The 20386-nt window shown below is 38.6% G+C and overlaps 2 protein-coding genes and 1 non-coding gene across 3 annotated transcripts; 1 reads left to right on the forward strand and 2 right to left on the reverse strand.

Moving 5' to 3' along the window:
• Positions 1 to 991: 991 nt before the first annotated feature.
• On the reverse strand, positions 992 to 1435 carry LOC127808578 (uncharacterized). Its single transcript, XM_052347149.1, has one exon. The coding sequence runs from the start codon at positions 1433 to 1435 to the stop codon at positions 992 to 994; it is 444 nt and encodes a 147-aa protein (XP_052203109.1).
• A 730-nt stretch (positions 1436 to 2165) lies between these two features.
• On the reverse strand, positions 2166 to 3221 carry LOC127808579 (uncharacterized). The gene is made up of 2 exons (XM_052347150.1): positions 2925 to 3221; positions 2166 to 2861 (listed from the first exon to the last, which is right to left on the reverse strand). Exons 1-2 carry the CDS (start codon positions 3219 to 3221, stop codon positions 2166 to 2168), a joined length of 993 nt encoding a protein of 330 aa, XP_052203110.1.
• LOC127809035 (small nucleolar RNA R71) lies at positions 3153 to 3259 on the forward strand. Its single transcript, XR_008025043.1, has one exon. It is a non-coding gene; the product is annotated as a small nucleolar RNA R71 (small nucleolar RNA).
• The last annotated feature ends 17127 nt before the right edge of the window (positions 3260 to 20386 follow it).

A 20386-nucleotide genomic window follows, 5' to 3' on the forward strand; every position in this document is an offset into this window, starting at 1 on the left:
TTTATGGATTATGAATCCTTCTAAATAATTTGGTAGGCATGACGCCTTGCTAGAGGCCAATCTTATCTTATGTGTTCATATCGACACATTACCAACATATTTGGAAGCTTAATGAGTCATACGCAATAGGTACAATCCCTGACTTAAACTAGGAGAACCGACGTATGGTTAAGTGGGACACTTCGTCAAGAAGTTATGCCATTGTAGATTCTCATGAAAAATGAACAAATAAACGTAATGACGTTAATATGATGAGGGAAGCAACATTTACATCCTTCCATCTGACACTTTCATGCAACTCTAAAATATAAAGACCATTCACCATAACGCCCATGTCAACCACATCATTACCATAATGAATATGACATATATTAGAAGTAAAAGATAGTTCATAACCATCCCTCACAAGTCTAGGAATGAACACTACATTCTAGAAAGCATTAGGTAAATACAAGTTGTCTTTAAGAGTTAATACATGGTTGGAATTAAGAGTAATAAAAGTTGTCGCTATTGCTAATGGCTCTACAAGAGCTCCATTTCTCACACAGAGTACAAATTCCCACTTCTCAAGCGACCTACTCTCCACTAGATCCTGCATACAAACACAAGTATGAGAAGCTGCACTTGAATCAAGAATCCAAGAAATAGGAGAATGACCAATCCCATTGATTATCTCAATGACATATAAGGAAGATGTACCTGATCCCTGATTCTCGGACCGTCTGACCTTCAACCTAGCGAGATGTTCTGGGCAGTTCCTCTTCCAATGCCCATCTTTCTGGCAGTGGAAACACTTTCTCCTCGATCCCTTCTCTTTGTGTTTACTCTTGGAAACTTCCCTTTTTAGCCCAAGCTTCTTCTTCTTAGAGAAAGAACTCTTCTTCTTCTTAGAAGATCTTAAAGATGAGACTATCACAAGAACTCCTTTTTGCCTCTTTCCTTTGATCTGGGCTTGGGAAGTTGTCAACATATTTAACAACTCTAGGATCAGTCACTCAAGCTTGTTCATGTTAAAGTTGAGAATAAATAGGGTAAAAGATTCTAGGAGCAACTGGAAGATAAGGTCAATCTGCAGCTCGACATCCATGTAGAAATCCAGTACCTCAAGTTGACCAATCAAATTGACCATCTTGAGCACGTGATCTCCCACATCAGTACCTTCTGCCATATTTTCCTTGAATAATTGGTTATATATCTCATATCTAACCATCCAACTATGTTCCCCATAGAGCTCTTGCAGATTCATAATCATCCTACGAGTATCAGTCATATGTTCATGTTGACGTTGGAGCTCATTGGTCATAGATGCCAAAATATACGTCCTAACCCTCAAGTCTTGATCCCTCATTTCTTCCCATGTAACCCTTCCCTCCTCACTACAACCCTTAGGAAGAGATTCAGGGATATGTTCCAAGACATCAAAAATTTTCTCCATACCCAAAGCCAGTTTTAGGTTACGAAGCTAATCTTTGTAGTTAGTAGGCTTGGGGTTGGCCAAATGTGCACTTGATATGAGTTCCACCAAAATTTTCACATTAAAACACACATATGCAACAAAAATAGCACATAACAATCAATAATTTTTTACCCCCCAAACTTATTTAACACATTGTCCTCAATGTGAAGCAGAAGAACATGAAAGAAATACTCCCCTGAAATGTGAAAAAGAATGCCCGCAAAAATTCTTCTTGAAATTCTTGAATATTGCTGGGCTTATTCTTTTGAAGGAGGCTGGACTTCAGGATTCAACAAGTCCTAAAAAGAAGAAAGATAAAAAAATTGAAATAAGAAATCAATCCAAGAATATTCTAAAAATTAAGAAAAAATAAATAAATAATATTTCGAATGGGTTGCCTCCCATCAAGCGCTTCTTTATAGTCATTAGCTTGACTATATCTCATTCTTCAACGAGGCTGAAATTCCTCCAATTTTCTCTTCTCTGCCCTTATTTTCTTCAAAACTTTTTCATAATTAGGAATCAAAGAAATAACAAAAAACAAAGGGATGTTAATATGAAAGTTTTTAAACCTCTTTAAAAATTTAATAGATTGTTGAACCAAATTAGCCACAAGAAATATTTTTGAAAAAGGAATAGGGGTTTCAAAAGATTTTAAATTAAGAGTAGAAGAACTCCCATTTTTCTTCATTGATGACCCATGGTCTTCTCATTTGGTTTCAAGATATTGGCTTTCTTCCTCTTTTGTGTGCTTTTCATTTTTTTCTTGTACTGTTTTCCACTTCGGTATCCACTTTGCAGTTTCAGTCAAATGCTGATCTTCAAATTTTAACTGTTCTGATTCAGTCGCATTTCGATCGCGATCGCTGATGGCCCAATCGACTGTTTCTGGAAAATTTTGTCCAGCTTCTTCTAGTTCAACTTTTTCTTCTTCATCTTGCCTCACTTGCTTTCCACTCCTCAACTTTATTACTTTGCACTGCTCTTTTGGATTATTTTCTGTTGTGCTTGGCAGTGTTCCTTGAGCTCTATTGTTCACCATATTAGCTATTTGGCCAATTTGCATTTCTAGGTTTCTGATGGCAGCTTGTTGATTTTGAAACATAGTGTCTATCCTAGCCATATAATCTGAAGTCGTCTTAGCCATGGTAGCCACTAAATCTTCCAATGAAGGCTTCTTTTCCTGTTGTTGGAATCCTATTGGAGGCTTCAACACATTCTGATTGTTAGACCATGAAAAGTTGGGGTGATTCCTCCATCCTGGATTATAAATGTTTGCATTGGGATTGAATTGTCTTCCTCCTTGATTAGCCACATAGTTGACTTGCTCAGATGGTTGAGGTATAAAAGATATCCCGGCTTGACACTCATGTGTAACATGAGGACCCGCGCAAATCTCACATACCTACACATAAGATTGAATAGAGTTAATATTCAACTGATCGATTTTCTTAAAAAGATTATCTACCTTTGCATTTAATGCTGTCATCGCATCAATCTCATGTACTCCAGCTGTTCTTCTTGGCATAGATCTTTTAGATGACCATTGATAACTTTTGTTGGCCATCTCTTCTAGAAGGTTATACGCTTCATCTGTCTCTTTTCCCATTAAAGCTCCTCTTGCAGCTGCATCAATAGTAATCCTGGTGTTATGATTTAAACCATTATAAAATGTTTGAACCACTAACCACTTTGGAAGCCCATGATGAGGACATCTTCTTAACAACTCTTTAAACCGCTCCCATGTTGCATATAAATTCTCCATGTCTGCCTGCATGAAATTGGTTATATCATTCCTTATCTATGTAGTTTTCGCAGGTGGAAAGAATTTATTGAGAAATTTCTGTTCCAGATCATCCCATGTTGTAATGGACCCTGCAGGAAAAGAGTTCAACCAATACTTAGCTTTATCTCTTAATGAAAAAGGAAATAGCCTAAATCTATCTGCATCATTAGAGACACCATTTTGCTTAAAAGTATCACAAATCTCTAAAAAATTAGCTATATGAGCATTGGGGTCATTGCTCGGTAACCCGCTAAATTGAACAGAGATTTGAATCATTTGATTAATAGCTGGCTTAATCTCAAAATTATTTGCCCCTATGCTTGGTCTGGTGATGCTGGAGGGTGTTCCTTGAATAGAGGGCATAGCATAATCCCTTAAAGCTCTAGCTTACCCATTCCTTTGATCCACAATTTCATCTCCCATGTTTAGTTAAAATTTCAATGTGACCTACAAAGAAGAAAAGAAATAGAATATCACAACGGTTAAAAACTTGATTTTTTTATTTATTTCTTTATTTTCTATACTTTTTATTTTATTTTATTATTATTAATATTATTATTTTTGAACACTCAAAAAATACAAATAAAAATGTAATAAAAGAGAACACAAAGATGAAGATAAATAACTAAAACCAATTAATGTCTAAATTAATATTCAAGTTAATTAGTATTGATATTAATACCAATTCCCGGCAACGGCGCCAAAAACTTGTTAGGCTAATTCGCAAGCGTACGAATCGCGCAAGTAATATAATGAATTAGTAGAGTGTCGATCTCACGAGGATTTGATTAAGTACCAAAATTAGATTAACTTCAATATTATTTAGACTATAAAAAAAATGAATTTGAATAAATTAAACTAATGAGAACTAAAATTAAATGCAAATTTAAAAACACTTAACTTAGATAAAATGAAGGCAACTAGGGTGTTTTGAATCCACTTATTAATCCGTCTTAATTTTCAATCAATTGGGTTTCTATCAATTCAATGGGCTGAATATCTAAATTAGTTAGTTTCTTTCCCAAGATTTACTAACCTAATTAAATCTAAATTTATTAACAATCAACCTATTTCCCAATAGTTATAACAAATCGAAATTCATTGTTAAGTTCCAATTCATTATCCCTCATAAGATTCAAGTATCAAATTTCTTATCAACTATCTATCTTATGAAATTTATTACTTCAACCTATTATAAAAATCACCTCTCAGTCTCAAATCATAATACAAAATTAATTAAATGATGGTTAAATCACTTAATCACATTAAGAACAAGTAATAAATAATTGAAATCACGATAAAAAACCCAATCAATAAAAAAACAAGAATTCATAACAATCTTCATCTCAAACCCTAGTTAAATAAAATTAGTTCATAATAGAATTAAAATAAAACTGAATGAAAAATGACAAAGAAGAAGGTCCCTGCGCCGCTGCCATTGCTGGTGCGGCCTTCACTGTGCATGAGGCTTGGCTTCCAGTGCGCCACTTCTGCTAGGTCCAATCTTCCCTTTGCCAAATCAATTCTCCTCAACTCTCTTACTGTGCCGCAGCATCCATGCTTCCAATTTTCGCCGCGCAGCATGTAACACCCCGTCTCCTAGAATTGCCCGAGAAGAGGTGCTACTGGAGATAATAAAATAAATTGACTGATAAACTGGAATCTGATACCAAAATGAACATCTCAATCAACTGAAATAAAACTCTGAGTCAATAACTGAAAACCATAAATTACATATAAGGGAAAATCCCTAAACTGGAATATAAAATAAATCTAAACTGATCAAGCACTAACTAATAAACTAACAACTCCTAGACATCTTTGGTCTTGAGCGGCTCCACGTACACACACTACTGGACACTGCTGCTAGGCCCCACATCTGGTACTCCCCCACTAGGACTTGGAATGGTGAAGAGTACAAGGTGAGCTACAAAGCTCAGCAAGTAATAAACTGGAAAGAATAACTGAAGTTGAATCGAAGAATATCGATACTGATAAAAGTACTTACTGAACTTGTATTGAGAGATATAATAATCACTGGATAGCATCTATAAGATGTAATGCACATAAGTTGTAAACTAAATGCAGGTATGCAACTTTGGCTCATAGGACCACATAACTGTAACACATACCTAACTGATCTGAGTCCTGCAAACATAAAAACTGTAAGCACATACTTTGGGCAATATGCCCCTAGCTCTCTGGTCGACATCAGGCGAGTAACTCATAATTGAGATATAATTGAACTGATACTAGTGGGATCCCCGCTGACAAGCCGCCTAGCGCGCATAATGCAATGCTCATATAAATGTTGGCACACGATATGTAATGCTCCACATAAAGTCATGCTCAATGCTCATACAAATATATATGCACATAATCTCACAAAATAATGCTGATTATGTCATAATTAACTGCTAAACATGGTATATGATTTTTATCAACTATATTGAGATTCAAATATTCTGAAATTTCTGAGTATAGGCATGGCATATTGGATTTTATCATTTCTTGGCATAAAAATTCAATATTTGAATAATTGAATATTTATATTAAATTTAAGACTTGAATCAAGAATTTATTGGAAGCCATTCGGATGCCATTTGATACTATTTGGATGATTGAGGAAGCAAAAGGAAGCAATTTGAATGAAAAAGCAGCCCATTCGAATGAAAAAAAAACGGATTTCAGCAAGCTCATTCGAATGGCAGAAAACTCATTCGAATGACAGAAGGCTCATTCGAATGATAGATGATATATAAAGGCTATTCGGATCTGATCAGGGACTCATTCGAATGAATTTTGAAGATTTCCAACTTTTGAACTAGCAAAAAGCGACTCATTCGAATGCTACAGTACCCTCATTCGAATGAATTTATGGGGTACTCACGGGTCATTCGAATGACAGACCAACAACACATACGACTGATACGATAACACATGACTCATTCGAATGACCAAAAACTCATTCGAATGACTGGAATATTATAAGGGAAAAGCTTACGATAGCACTGAGAATTCATTTGGATGCTTTGGAACTCATTCGAATGACACAAGACTCATTCGAATGACTGGAATCTTATCAGACATAACTCACGAACAGAGATGATATCTTGATTTACAAACTTAACATTACTACACCATTCCGAAAGAAAACTTGAGAAAACAAATCCCAACTGATTCCAAACAAACTTGAGAATGATTCAACAACAATATTGATGAGAATCGCTGAAAGAAATTATGCATGCCTGCTGTGAACTCATTGTACGCATGTAAATATATATATATATATAACATGCACTGAACTGATATAACTCATTGTAACGCACATATATATATACATGCACTGGAACTGATTCAATTCTGGAAATCTGATATCAAACTCAATCAAGACCTGTAAGAAAGGATTACAGGGGAAGGATACTTGCCTTATGATCTTCTTGATCGACTCAATGATCTCCCGAGAGCCTCCTATGCAAACCTTGAACTCACTGATTGCTTCTTGGCTCTCTGTTCTAGCGGCGTGAAGAACATATGGCTTATAAAACTATATATACACTGATCTAAGAAGCCCTAACGCCATAACTCATTCTCCTATTATAACTAGGATTCTTCTAACCCAATCGTCTCACGGATGAATTCTTCAATCCCTTAATCACAATAATTCTATTTACTAATTAAATACTAACATCAAATCCTTAAATGACCCTCAAGTCCTTGCATTTAATTTCTCATAAATAAAAAGAATTAATGCTATTTAAAAGCTATTTTCTCAACTAAAAATATTCTAAATTGTCACATTAAAATTAAATGGCAAATTCTCTTAATTAAAATACCTCGTAAAATAAAAAAAATTCTAAATCAATACTGGGCCCTCTAACGGGTCGTTACACAGCAACCTTCCAGATTTTCAATTCCTTGTCTGTCTCCAATTGCGCCACCCAAAAGCCTTCTCGGTTCACTTTATTTGTTATCATGCATATATATAAGCGCACATGAAGCCCTATGGCCCTTCACACGCCACTGCCATGCCTTATTTAAATAATATAATAGATATATATTATATAATAGGTATCTATTATTCACGCCATTAGTATAGTATATAATAGATATATATATAAATAATATAATTTAATATATATAATATAATATATATTTCATTTTTAAGACAAAATTAATTAATTATAATATAATATAATATATATATAGATAAAGTACTATAATATATATATTTAATTATTAATAAATAAATAAATATTTTTTTATTATATTATAATATTAATTTAATATAATATTAACTTTACTAATTACTTTATAATATTTTCTTTTTTCTTTCTTTTTATGCCCAAATCTTCAAATTTATTTCCTTTGCTGGATTCCTACAAAACAAGATTAAAATAATATAAAATCCATATAAACACACATTTTATGTAGGAAAAATAGCACAAGGTTAAAATAAAAATTAGATAAAAATATATATATAATTGAGCCCTATCAGTCCAGTTAAAGTACTTTTGTCCAAAAGACGCACGATAGGGTTTGAAAGTGTCATTTTGAAAATGCTGCATAAATAAATAATGATTGGTAGATTGATTTATCTTGCAAAAATCCATTTAGTTTCAATCTCAAACCAAATGGTACCTCCCACTCAATTTTTGAATCCCACACTTCCCATGGTGGAAGACGCAAATCCCTGAGGGGACTCATGGTGGGTGATTGAGTTCTCTCCTACATGAATACCCCTCAACACTTTGGTGGTATGTTGGAATACCCACATATTTGAGTAGGCAATTCTTGCCTATCACATCTCATGTGAGGTTCGATCCACTGACTTATATGCCATCTGTTCCTCAACGTTTTGGTGGTATGTTCGAGAGTGACATACATAGACAAGACCCGCCTTCTCAGCCAGCGATCCACTTGAAACATCTATAACCTCGACACTTCGGTGGTGTGTTGGCCATATTCGTGTGGGGTAACTAGTAACATCTATTGTTGTACTTTTTGTATATTAGTTTTGATGATGAAAAACATATATTGGTTTAATCCCTAAGTCACGAGTCAAGACTATGGTTTTCAACATATATCAATTTTAATATCAAGTATTACTTTGTGACAATGAAAACCAAATGAATTTCAAGTATCAGGATTTCAGAACCCTATTTTGACTAAGTCTGGAAGGTTAACACCTTATAAAGACATATAAGAAAATATTTTCTTTTTATAAAACTATCTATCGGTATTTTGATATCTAACATTCATTAGTGCTAAAATAATTTTTAATGAATTTTTCATTAAATAGAAAGTATATATTTTGAAGGTGGTAAATTGCAAAATTTTGAGTTTGTACTAAAACCCAAAATCTACTTTTTTATTGTTTTGAATTTTGATTTTCTAGATATTTTTATTAAATCCAAATAGGGGGTACTTTGTTATTTACATTTATGTATTAAAGTAAATGGAAGGTAAAATATAAATAAAAAAAATGTGGACATTTACTTTAACTAAAGAAATGTAAATATGTTGTGATGTGTATAGAGATGGCAAACGGGCCAGCCTGGCCCGCCACCAAGTGGCCCGCGGGCCAAGCGGGCCGGGCCAAATCGGCCCGCTTAAAAACGGGCTAGCAGATTGCTGGCCCTAGCTCGGCCTGCCACGGGCCCACAGGCCAAGCGGGGCCGCCCAATATTTTTTTTTTTTTTTTTTTTTGTTTGATACCATATTTGGCCATTTAGCCCACTTTGAAGAAAAACAACCTGCTCAAAAAGCCATTTCTGGAGGCCAAATTACAAATAAGAAGAAAAAAAAAATTAAAAATTATGCCTCTAATCTTCATCCTCTTCATCAACAACAACATTTGAGTCTTGTTTAGAAAGTCTTATATCATCAATGCTTGACTCCTCCTCCTCATCATCTATAATAAAAAATTACATATGTTAATTATTTATCATATAAGAGAAATGTTTAATATTATGTTAAATCCTAAATATTAGAAAGTTTAAAAACAATTACCTCCAAAACCATGTAACCAACTCCGTGTGCACAAGAGAGCTTGAACTGTTTCATCATGCAAACGACTTCTATACTTGTTCAAAATACGAGATCCAATGCTAAAAGCGGACTCCGATGCTACGGTTGTTATCGGAATACTCAATATATCACAAGCCATCTTTGCAATAATTTTCCCTCTATTAGCTCGCTCTCTCCAATATGCCAAGACATCAAATGCTCCCGATATTGGAATCCTTGGCTCTTCCAAATAAAGATCAAGTTGGGATTTTCCGGCATCGTTAGAAACTTGGCAATCAAATGCTTCAAAATCCTATCAAATAATCAAAAAAATAGTCAACCAAATATTTATATCAATTATATATGAACAAGTGTTTTAAAAAAATATAGACTTACATCATATATATTTTTTGACTTCTTTGATTGTTCACCTCCAATGGAAATTTGTGATCTACTAACATTTGAGGAAGGCATTGAACTTGAACTTGATAAACCATTATTAACATATTCACCATAAAGCCTATACAAAGCCGTCTTCACCCTTTCCAACTTCTCTTCATAGTTATAAGGATTGAGCTTTGAATAAGTGTACCTCAAAAAGTTAAACTTCTTGGTTGGATCAAGAATCGCCCCAAATGCAAGAACCACTCTATAATCACTCCAATACTTATCAATTTTTTCTTTCATCCTTGCACTCATACTTGCAATCAACTCATCATCATTTTCCAAGTTGGATGTCAAGAGACACTCTATCCTCCAAATTTCCCCAAAATACAAATTAGATGTAGGGTAAGAGGATCCAGAAATCAAATTAGTGATAGTATAAAATGGCTTCAAGAATTCACAAATTATCTTCCCTCTTGTCCACTCATCACTTGATGGACACCACCTATAATTTTTATCACATAAGCTTAAACTATGAAATGCACGACGATACTTGAGTGCACTCTCAAGCATTATGTAGGTGGAGTTCCATCTAGTGACAACATCCGGTCTCAACCCAATTCCTGTATCAATTCCACCAACTTGCTCAATACATTGATAAAATTGTCTCATCCTAGCTTCTGAACCCCTCGCATAATGAACACTTTGTCTTATTTTATGCAATGCCTCACTAGCTACCTTCAAACCATCTTGAACAATAAGGTTTAGTATATGAGCACAACATCTAATGTGAAAGAACTCTCCATTAAGCAACAAAGTATTCGACAAATTTAAATGTTCTTTCAATATATTTTGCATGTTGTCATTTGAAGTGGCATTGTCCAAAGTGAGGGAATTTTTTTTTTCTCCAATCCCCAATCCTTTAAAAATTCCAACACCTTCAATGATAATTCATGTCCACTATGTGGTGGATTCATATGAGCAAATGACAATATCTTACTATTTAACTTCCAATTGCCATCAACATAATGAACAGTAAGACAAATAAATCCATGATTAGTGCATGCAGTCCAAACATCAGAAGTCAAACAAACTTTACCAGGAATTTGGGCCAATTGTTGTTTTATCTTCTCTTTCTCTATTTCATATGTTCTCAAGACATCCGCTTTAGCAGTATTTCTACAAATGAACTTACAATGTTCATTCAAAAACTTTTGGTAATTTCTAAACCCCTTCCACTCAACCATATTAAAGGGAGCACCATGTGAAATAATCATCTGAGCAATAAGTTCACGATTTACTTTAGGGTCAAATTTTTTTCTCTTTAACTTCCCTTCATAATCAATAAGCATATCTCCCGCATCATTATACTTAGAAATCATCATACATTTAGGAATATGACGACTTAAATGAGAGGTTCCTGATTTAGATGGACATGAATATTGTTTACCACACCCCTTTCATTTACACCTTGGTTTGCCATCACTACCAACACCAATTTTCACAAAATGGTTCCACACATCAGAGGTTAAAATCTTAGGCTTTTTTGATTGTGATTGTGAGATGGATTCCTCATTAACATTACTAGGGATTCCTCTCGAAATTTGATCATCACCATCCATTCTAAATTTCTAACAGAAGAATCCTCACTGTAAATAATTAAAATAATTAACACAAAACTTTAGGCTTTAGCTAGGCAAATAATTAACAAAAAAACTTAACTTACCTTGCTTTAGCTAGGCAATAGAGGTAGGCGGCGTGAGCGAGGCAGTGAGCGAGAGAGGGCGAGGGGCGCGGGCGAGACAGAGGGCGAGCGCAGGTGAGGGTGAGGGGCGCAGGCGAGGGCGAGGGCTAGGGCGCGGGCGAGAGCGAGGGCAAGGGCGAGACAGAGGGCGAGAGCGAGGGGCGCAGGCGAGGGCGAGGGCGAGGGCGAGGGTGAGACAGAGGGCGAACGAGGGCGAGAGTGAGGGGCACGGGCCAGGGCCAGGGCGAGACAGAGGGTGAGCGAGGGGTGTGGGCGAGGGCGAGGGCGAGGGCTAGGGTGAGACAGAGGGCGAGCAAGGGGCGCAGGCGAGGGTGAGGGCAAAGGCGAGGGCGAGGGGCGCGGGCGAGGAAGAGGATGACAGAGGGCGAGAAGAGGGTGAGGGCGAGGTAGAGGGTGAGGGCGAGGGCGACAGAGGGCGAGGATGACAGAGGGCGAGACGAGGGTGAGGGCGAGGGCGAGGGCGAGGGCGAGGGCGAGGGCAAAGGCGAGGGCAAGGGGCGCGGGCGAGGGTGAGACAGAGGGCGAGCGAGGGCGAGAGTGAGGGGCACGGGCCAGGGCGAGGGCGAGACAGAGGGTGAGCGAGGGGTGTGGGCGAGGGCGAGGGCGAGGGCGAGGGCTAGGGTGAGGGCGAGGGCGAGGGCGAGACAGAGGGCGAGCGAGGGCAAGAGCGAGGGGCGCGGGCCAGGGCGAGGGCGAGACAGAGGACGAGCAAGGGGCGCGGGCGAGGGTGAGGGCGAGGGCAAAGGCGAGGGCGAGGGGCGCGGGCGAGGGAGAGGATGACAGAGGGCGAGAAGAGGGTGAGGGCGAGGTAGAGGGTGAGGGCGAGGGCGACAGAGGGCGAGGATGACAGAGGGCGAGACGAGGGTGAGGGCGAGGGCGAGGGCGAGGGCGAGGGCGAGGGCAAGGGGCGCGGGCGAGGGTGAGACAGAGGGCGAGCGAGGGCGAGAGTGAGGGGCACGGGCCAGGGCGAGGGCGAGACAGAGGGTGAGCGAGGGGTGTGGGCGAGGGCGAGGGCGAGGGCTAGGGTGAGGGCGAGGGCGAGGGCGAGGGCAAAGGCGAGGGCGAGGGGCGCGGGCGAGGGAGAGGATGACAGAGGGCGAGAAGAGGGTGAGGGCGAGGTAGAGGGTGAGGGCGAGGGCGACAGAGGGCGAGGATGACAGGGGGCGAGACGAGGGTGAGGGCGAGGGCGAGGGCGAGGGCGAGGGCAAAGGCGAGGGCAAGGGGCGCGGGCGAGGGAGAGGATGACAGAGGGCGAGAAGAGGGTGAGGGCGAGGGCGACAGAGGGCGAGGATGACAGAGGGCGAGACGAGGGTGAGGGCGAGGGCGAGGGCGAGAGGCGAGGCTGAGGGTGGGGGTTTTGTGGGCGATGAACAGGCCGGCGGGCCAAGCGGGCCAGCCCGGGCTGCCACCATTTGGCTCGCCGGGCCAAGCGGGCCGGGCCAAATCGGTCCGGCCTTAAATGGGCCAGCAAACTGCTGACCCTAGCCAGGTCCCTAGCCGGGCCCCAACAGGCCAGCCCGTCTGGCCGAGCCCATTTTGCCATCTCTAGATTTATACATGCTGTGGATTATGTGCTGTCATGCAAATGTTTCTGAAAATCTGTCATGTTTCTTTGCATGTTTTGAAACCCCTTTGAAAAGGTTTTTAGTGATTTTTGTGTATGCTATTTCGAAACATCTATGTATTAGCATTTGTTTCAAGTTTTGGACTATGTTTTGAAACCTATATGTCATGTTTTGAAACCTCATTTCCAGAGAGGTATGTTTCGAAACATAGATATCATGTTTCGAAACTTATGTCTCTGTCAACAGAGATCCGAGATGCTTTTTGCTTTACATTTTAATATTTATCTAAAAGTTTCTCAAAATATTTTTTAATGCATTCTCCATGATTTGCAAAATTTAAATTCAAATTTGAAGTGGAGATCATTATTATATGTTAGTGGGGAATATATTATGTCTCCCACTCAATGTTGTCTCTAAGTGCAAGTACAACTGGAAAGGCTGTATGTTTCGAAAGCTATTTGTAAAATTGTGATGTTTCGAAACCTGTATACTATGTTTCGAAACCTATTTTTCTATCTTGTCTCTAACGGCTAGATTTCTATCTCTTGATATAAGTAGCAGGTGTTTGAAAACAAGAACAAGTAAGAACAAAAGAACACACACTAAAGACACATACACAAGCACAAGTGATGATCAAAACCTTTATTCAAGTTCTCAAAGAAGATCTTCTACAAATCCTACTCTTGTGCATTGCAAGTGTGAAAGGAGAAGGAAGTCCAAACAAGGAGTCTCATCTCTTCATCTCTTCTAACCTCAAACCAAGAGGTTTGTACAACCATTTGGTAAGGCATTTTATTGCTATAAATTCTATTGGGCTGTAAAGATAAGTTTCATTTATCTTATTAATGTTGTAAGGTTTGAGTTTAGCCTAAAACTCATTGTGCTGTAAAGGTTTGAGTTGAGCCTAAAACTCATTGTGTCAAAGGTTCGAGTTTAGTCTTAAAACTCACTTGGTGTAAGGTTTGAGTTGAGCCCGTAAAAACTCATTGCGTAAGGTTTTAGGGTGAACCATGGTAAAACCCTTGTTGTGATTGATCACTAGTAAAAGTGATTAGGATTGAAAAATACTTCAAGTAGGTAAGCTTGAAGGTAATGGACTAGGCGAGGTGCCGAACCACTATATATCTTGTGTGCATCAAATTTATTAGTTTGCTTGTTTGTTATTTATTACTCAAGCTTTCAAAAGAATTGTTTTCAAAAGTTAAAACAAGTTTTCTTTGAAGCACAAGAATTGTCATCAAAGTCTAAAACATATTTTCCATGAGCATAAGTTTATACATATACATATAAACATAAGTATTTATCTTTGATCTCAAACTCTTTTGCTATACTCTTACTTATGTAAATCATCTTTGCCAAAGATCATTATTTTGAAATATAAGCCAAAAGATTTTTAATCAAGCAAAACAGAAAAGTACATTTCAAAACATACAATCTATATTTCGAAACTACCAAAACAGTGAGGTATATTTTGAAACATATATAGTAGGTTTCAAAACCTACTTAAGAGAAAGTCTTATTTCGAAACATAACCCCTATATTTCGAAACATAGTATTCTGCCATCAACCATTGTTTTAATTATCAAAAAATTTATACGAATCCCAATTCACTCCCCTCTTGGGATATATTTTCCATCATTAGGAACCTACAATTGGTATCAGAGCCAGGTTCCTCAAGGTCTAAACAACCTAAGGAGAGATCCATGGCATTTAAGGAAGGTTATCCTATTGATGTAGCACCTTATTTTAATGGCTCATACTATGAACATTGGAGAGTTAGAATTTCATTTTTCATGACATCTATTGATTCTTATTTGTGGAATATTGTGAAAAATGGTTTTGTTTCAAAACCAAAATTGGAATAGGATGATCATGACAAAAAGAATTTTCTTTTAAACATTAGACCATGCATATTTTACACCATGCCTTAAGTGATGATATTTATGTTAAAGTTTCTAAATGCTCAAATGCTAAAGATATTCTAAATACTCTTGATTTATTACGCTCTCCCACATCAGTACCTTTTTGTCATATTTGCCTTGAATAATTGGTTATATATCTCATATCTAACCATTCAACTATGTTCCCCATAGAGCTCTTGCAGATTCACAATCATGCTATGAGCATCAGTCATGTGCTCATGTTAACGTTGTAACTCATTGGTCATAGATGCCAAAATATACGTCCTAGCCCTCAAGTCTTGATCCCTTATTTCTTCCCATGTAACTCGTCCCTCCTCACTACAACCCTCAGGAAGAGATTTAGGGACATGTTCCAAGACATAAAAAAATTTCTCCATACCCAAAGCTAGTTTTAGGTTACGAAGCCAATCTTTGTAGTTAGGTCCAATTAAAGTATTTTTGTCCAAAAGATGCATGATAGGGTTTGAAAGTTCCATTTTGAAAATGTTGTATAAATAAATAAATGATTGTTAGATTGATTTATCTTGCAAAAATCAATTTAGTTTCGGTCTCAAACCAAATGGTACCTCCCACTCAATTTTTTGAATCCCACACTTCCCATGGTGGAAGACGCAAATCCCTAAGAGGACTCATGCTGGGTGATTGAGTTCTCTCCTACATGAATACCCCTCAACACTTTGGTGGTGTGTTGGGATACCCATATATTTGAGTAGGCAATTCTTGGCTATCACACCTCATGTGAGGTTCGATCCACTAACCCATATGCCATCTATTCCTCAACGTTTTGGTGGTATGTTCGAGAGTGACATACATAGACAAGACCCACCATCTCAGCCAGCGATCCACTTGAAACATCTATAACCTCGACACTTCGGTGGTGTGTTGGCCATATTCGTGTGGGGTAACTAGTAACATCAAATGTTTAAATAGGAAATTCAATCAACTCTCAAGAAATGTACCCTCAACACTTTGGTGGTATGTTGGACACACCCAATCGAGCGACGAATTCCTACGACGGTGGAGGGTCACGACAAATCTTATTTATCATATCTATTAGTTTGCACGTTTGGGAAGATTTCGGTCTTTATTTTAAAGGTCTCACTTTGCACATGCATTTAAGTTTTCTCTTTATGTATCTCATGCATACAAAATAAATTCATAATCTATTTTTGGAGAATTTTTACTTTGAGCATGCATTTAAGTTTTCCCTTTATGTATCTCATACACAAATAAACTTCATGTAGTTAAAATAAATTTATAATTTATTTTTGAGGTTTCACTTTGCACATGCATTAAATTTTTCTTTTATGTATCTCATACACAAATAAATTTAAGCAAACAAAGTGGGGGTGATCATGGACTTTTAGCTAATTGATGATTAAATCCAAGCCTCTGAACTTAATCAATAGCATCTATAAGGGATCAAATACATAGCGGGCAACACCCATCTCATGGGAAATCTCCTTGTGGCCTTCTTGCTCCTTGGGTCACCAACTCTTGATGGCTGCTTCATTTTACAAGAAATTTGTACTATACATTTTTCATACTAAAATGAAATTACAAGGAGACTTATGTCTCATTACATCCCCCAAAACATAATGAAATAAATTATTTTACAGACCATTGAATACCTGTAACATACATCCATACAATCACACTGTATAATTCCATGATCACCCTCCCAATTCAATCTAATTGAATATTATGGTGATTTAAGATTAATATCCTTGTTAATGTAATATGCATCATTTTTTGGGTCATTGATATCTCATATCATGAGCATTATTCGGTTTTGTATCATATCAATCACATTGCATAAAAACATAAACTAAGAAATCCTAAAATTTCAGACTAGGCTGAAAATGGTCGACAATTTCAAGGCAAATTGTTGACAGCTTCTGGTAACTACTTGGAACTGTTAACAGCTAATTGCATATTGTCAACATTTTCTAGGTTTTGCTCAAAACTGTCGATAGCTTCTTACATACTATCGACAATTATCAAGGCAAAAGCCTGGAACTATCGACTAATTGTCATAAGTTGTCGATCGGCAGAACTATCAACTGCAAAACAGTGAGCATTTTCCATCCCGAAAACTCATACATATCACAAAAACAATCGCATAGGACATGAAAACGAGTCGACACTCTGATACCACTAATGAGAAACACCAACTATTGGAGTATTAATGCAAGAGTTTAGTCGAATTTTTGAAACTTTTTTAAAAAATCAATAAAATGGCAGCAAAAACATAAACCAAAATCACTTTGTAAGACTCGTTTCCAATGTCCATATGCTAACTGAAACCAAACCATGCCATAGGGGGTTTAGTAGGTATACCTTTCAACACTTGAAGGACGATGTGGGGCTGAAACCCTCTTGGTAACAACAATTCCTTGCTCTAAAAAATAGCTCCCAAACTTCTTCGGTTAGATCTAACCGTCTCCCGAAACTACGAGGGGCCTATCGAGTCCACACTCCAGCAAGATGGTGAATCCCAACACTCTCTCCTTGTGTTAGATAGAGAGAGTAAAGGAGATTAAGGTTGGAAATGAAATGGGTTCAAATCAAAAGGGCTTCTCAAGCTCGATAGTCTCACTATCAAAAACAATGAGCTACAATAGCTATGAGGAAGCAAGAGGAGCAATGAAAGAAGGGCAATCAGAGAGTCTTTTGAGCTCTCAAGAATGAGAAGGATTTGGGCTAGGGTTTAGAGAAATAAATGCAATAGTTGCCTTCCTTTTTCTTCTCCTATTTTTCTTATATATCAAATACCCAAAACCCTAGCCAGCTAATCATCCTCACTAGAGACAAGAGACACGGAAATCAGGTTGGGAACAAAGTCCTGGATGGATAGCACCACAAGATCCCCAGGTAAAATCTGGTTATACACCATAATTTCAAAGTCTCACCACTTCATCCCTTAACAACATACTACCACCCAATGTTATGACAGACAAAACATATAATAGAGGGCAACTAACAATAGGGACTAGATGCAGAACATGCGGTGTGATGAAAAAGTGCATAGAATCTATGTCAAACAAAACACAAACATTTGAACCATATAATTAAAGTATACCTTGCACTGTCTCATTGCCTCCCTCAACTTTGGTTGTTGTCAGTGCAAACACCTTGCTTGCTACTTGATGTCTGTCAGAAGTGGCAAGTCATTGAGCTACTCCCTGCCCCTTAGTAGTGGTTAATCTCTGGGCTGGCCTCTCACTTAACCCTCCAGTCTTCGATCCATCAACTGATGCTAGCTAGGTACACCCATTAGACTTGTGACCTGGCTGGTCACAAGGATAGCAAACAATTTCTTAGCTTGGTGCAACTGTAAATCTACGTGGACAGTATTTTTGCACATGACCTAGCTGCGCACAATGATAGTACACATTCCCCTAAGCTACCCTGCACTGCCCCGATGCCTTCTGCTACAAGTCTTACATACTGGAGCACCCCGTGATCCCTTGCTATAACTTGAATCCCAGCTCTTCTTCTTGCCACCACTCATAAATGTCTTCCCTATCATGGCAATCTGTTCCTTCTTGGCCTCTTGAATATTCTTCTCTATGGCATAGGTGCATCACACAACTATAGGGAAGTCTTCAGCTCAGACTCCAACGATGGCATGACATATCTCTAAACGTAGACCTCACTCGAACTTGCTAACCTTACGAGACTCTCATGTCACCAACTTTGGCGCATAATGTTCCAGTGCAACAAACGCTTCCTCATACTAGGCGACAACCATGCTCTCCTGCTGTACCTCTATGAACTCATAAACCCTCTACTCTTGGACCCACTAAAGAATGTAGGTCTCACAAAATAGAGCCTTGAACTCAGCCCACAAAGGCATAACTACTGTTTGGTAGTCTCCCACCAGCGCCCTGCATCACCCTTCAAAAGAAAGGTCCCCAACTGCACCTTCTAGTCCTCTTCGCATCCCATGGACCGCATATGCTTCTCCATCTCGAAGAGCTAATTCTTAGCCTCAACTACATCTACATCCCCTCGAAGCTCAGGTGGAAGCAAAGCCATGAAATTCTTAAGAAGCTCACCCCCAGAGCTACCCTTAATACTCGGTGCCCCTGATTAAGACACCAGACCGCGATCATGATCATTCTGCCCCTACCTCAATTGCATGGTAACCAACACATCCACTACACACAAAATGCCTACCAGGGTATCCTGCTTATCTGGAGTCCCCTGCGATCGAGCTCCACTTGTGTCACTTGGCACTTTAGGTAGGGGAATATCCTGCCCACAATCCACACAAGGTGGTCGTCCTCGCCCTCGACCACTAGGAGTATTCATATTCCTACAAAATTAGCAATAGGGCTTAGAATGAATTCAAACCTCGAGTGCTAGCTTAGCCTTAGAAATAATCTAACTCTACCCGATAACCTAGGTGTACTAGGACATCTTATCTTGAATAACTCCAAACATGCTCTGATACTAAGAGATGTGGAACCCCTACCCAGATACCCCAGCCATGTTGAAGACCTGAAGCAAGAGCTCTAGGAAGGAAAAGAAACAAAAGAGAAAACACCCTAACCTATTATGCATGCTCAACTAGGATCACCTGAACTCATAACAGAAGAAACGACAGTGGAAGCATAACTCACATCCTAGGCATGCATACAAAAGATAACTAGTCACAAGGTTACATGGTATATACATGTACATATATTGAACTATGCCAAGCACTCAAAAGCTACACACCATGGCATAACATTAAAAGATACACACCAAAACAAGATCCACTAGGATTACCCTGCACACCACTTATTAGGATGGCTCAATGATCTCTAGCCTCGCCCTCATACTTAGCTTTGCTCTTACTTGGAATGAAGAGAAGCAAGAGTGAGTCATAAGACTCAGCAAGCATATAAGAAATGAAAGGCTGACAAGAGTAAGGAAGCTAAAGATTAAATGCACCCAAGTGCAAAACTCATGCAAAGCATGACAACCAACCATATAAAGAATAACAGGTACCGATAGCATAACAAAGATATGCACATACCGGATCTTAGGGTCCAAATTAAATGCACTAGTACCCAAGTTCATATCACAAACCTGTTACTGTCCTGAAGGCAAGCTATACCTATAACTCGAGGAGAAGCTCGCTCGGGTGGGAGCGACCAACACCTGTCTCGACACACTAGAATGTTCGTGAACATAAACTCAGTTCGGATTACCCTCAAATATGAGAACTGGGGCCAAGAACCATGCAAATGCATAATAAATAAGGGTATGGCGTAGTAGACCATAACATGATACAAAGCCCCCATAAGCCATGTATCATTCCAAGCCTCGCCCATATAGGAAGTCACATACGATGCAGTACTCGTGCCTAGCTAACCTAGGTATTAAAAGCATCTAGCATGTTTATGGCTAAGCACATCAATCACATGGAACCCCAAAATACGTAATCCCCAAGCCCCTGCATGCATTTGAAATGACCAGATAGTGGAAATAAAATTACAAAGACCACAT

This window comes from Diospyros lotus, chromosome 8, assembly GCF_014633365.1.
Source record: "Diospyros lotus cultivar Yz01 chromosome 8, ASM1463336v1, whole genome shotgun sequence".
Classification (NCBI taxonomy): domain Eukaryota; kingdom Viridiplantae; phylum Streptophyta; class Magnoliopsida; order Ericales; family Ebenaceae; genus Diospyros; species Diospyros lotus.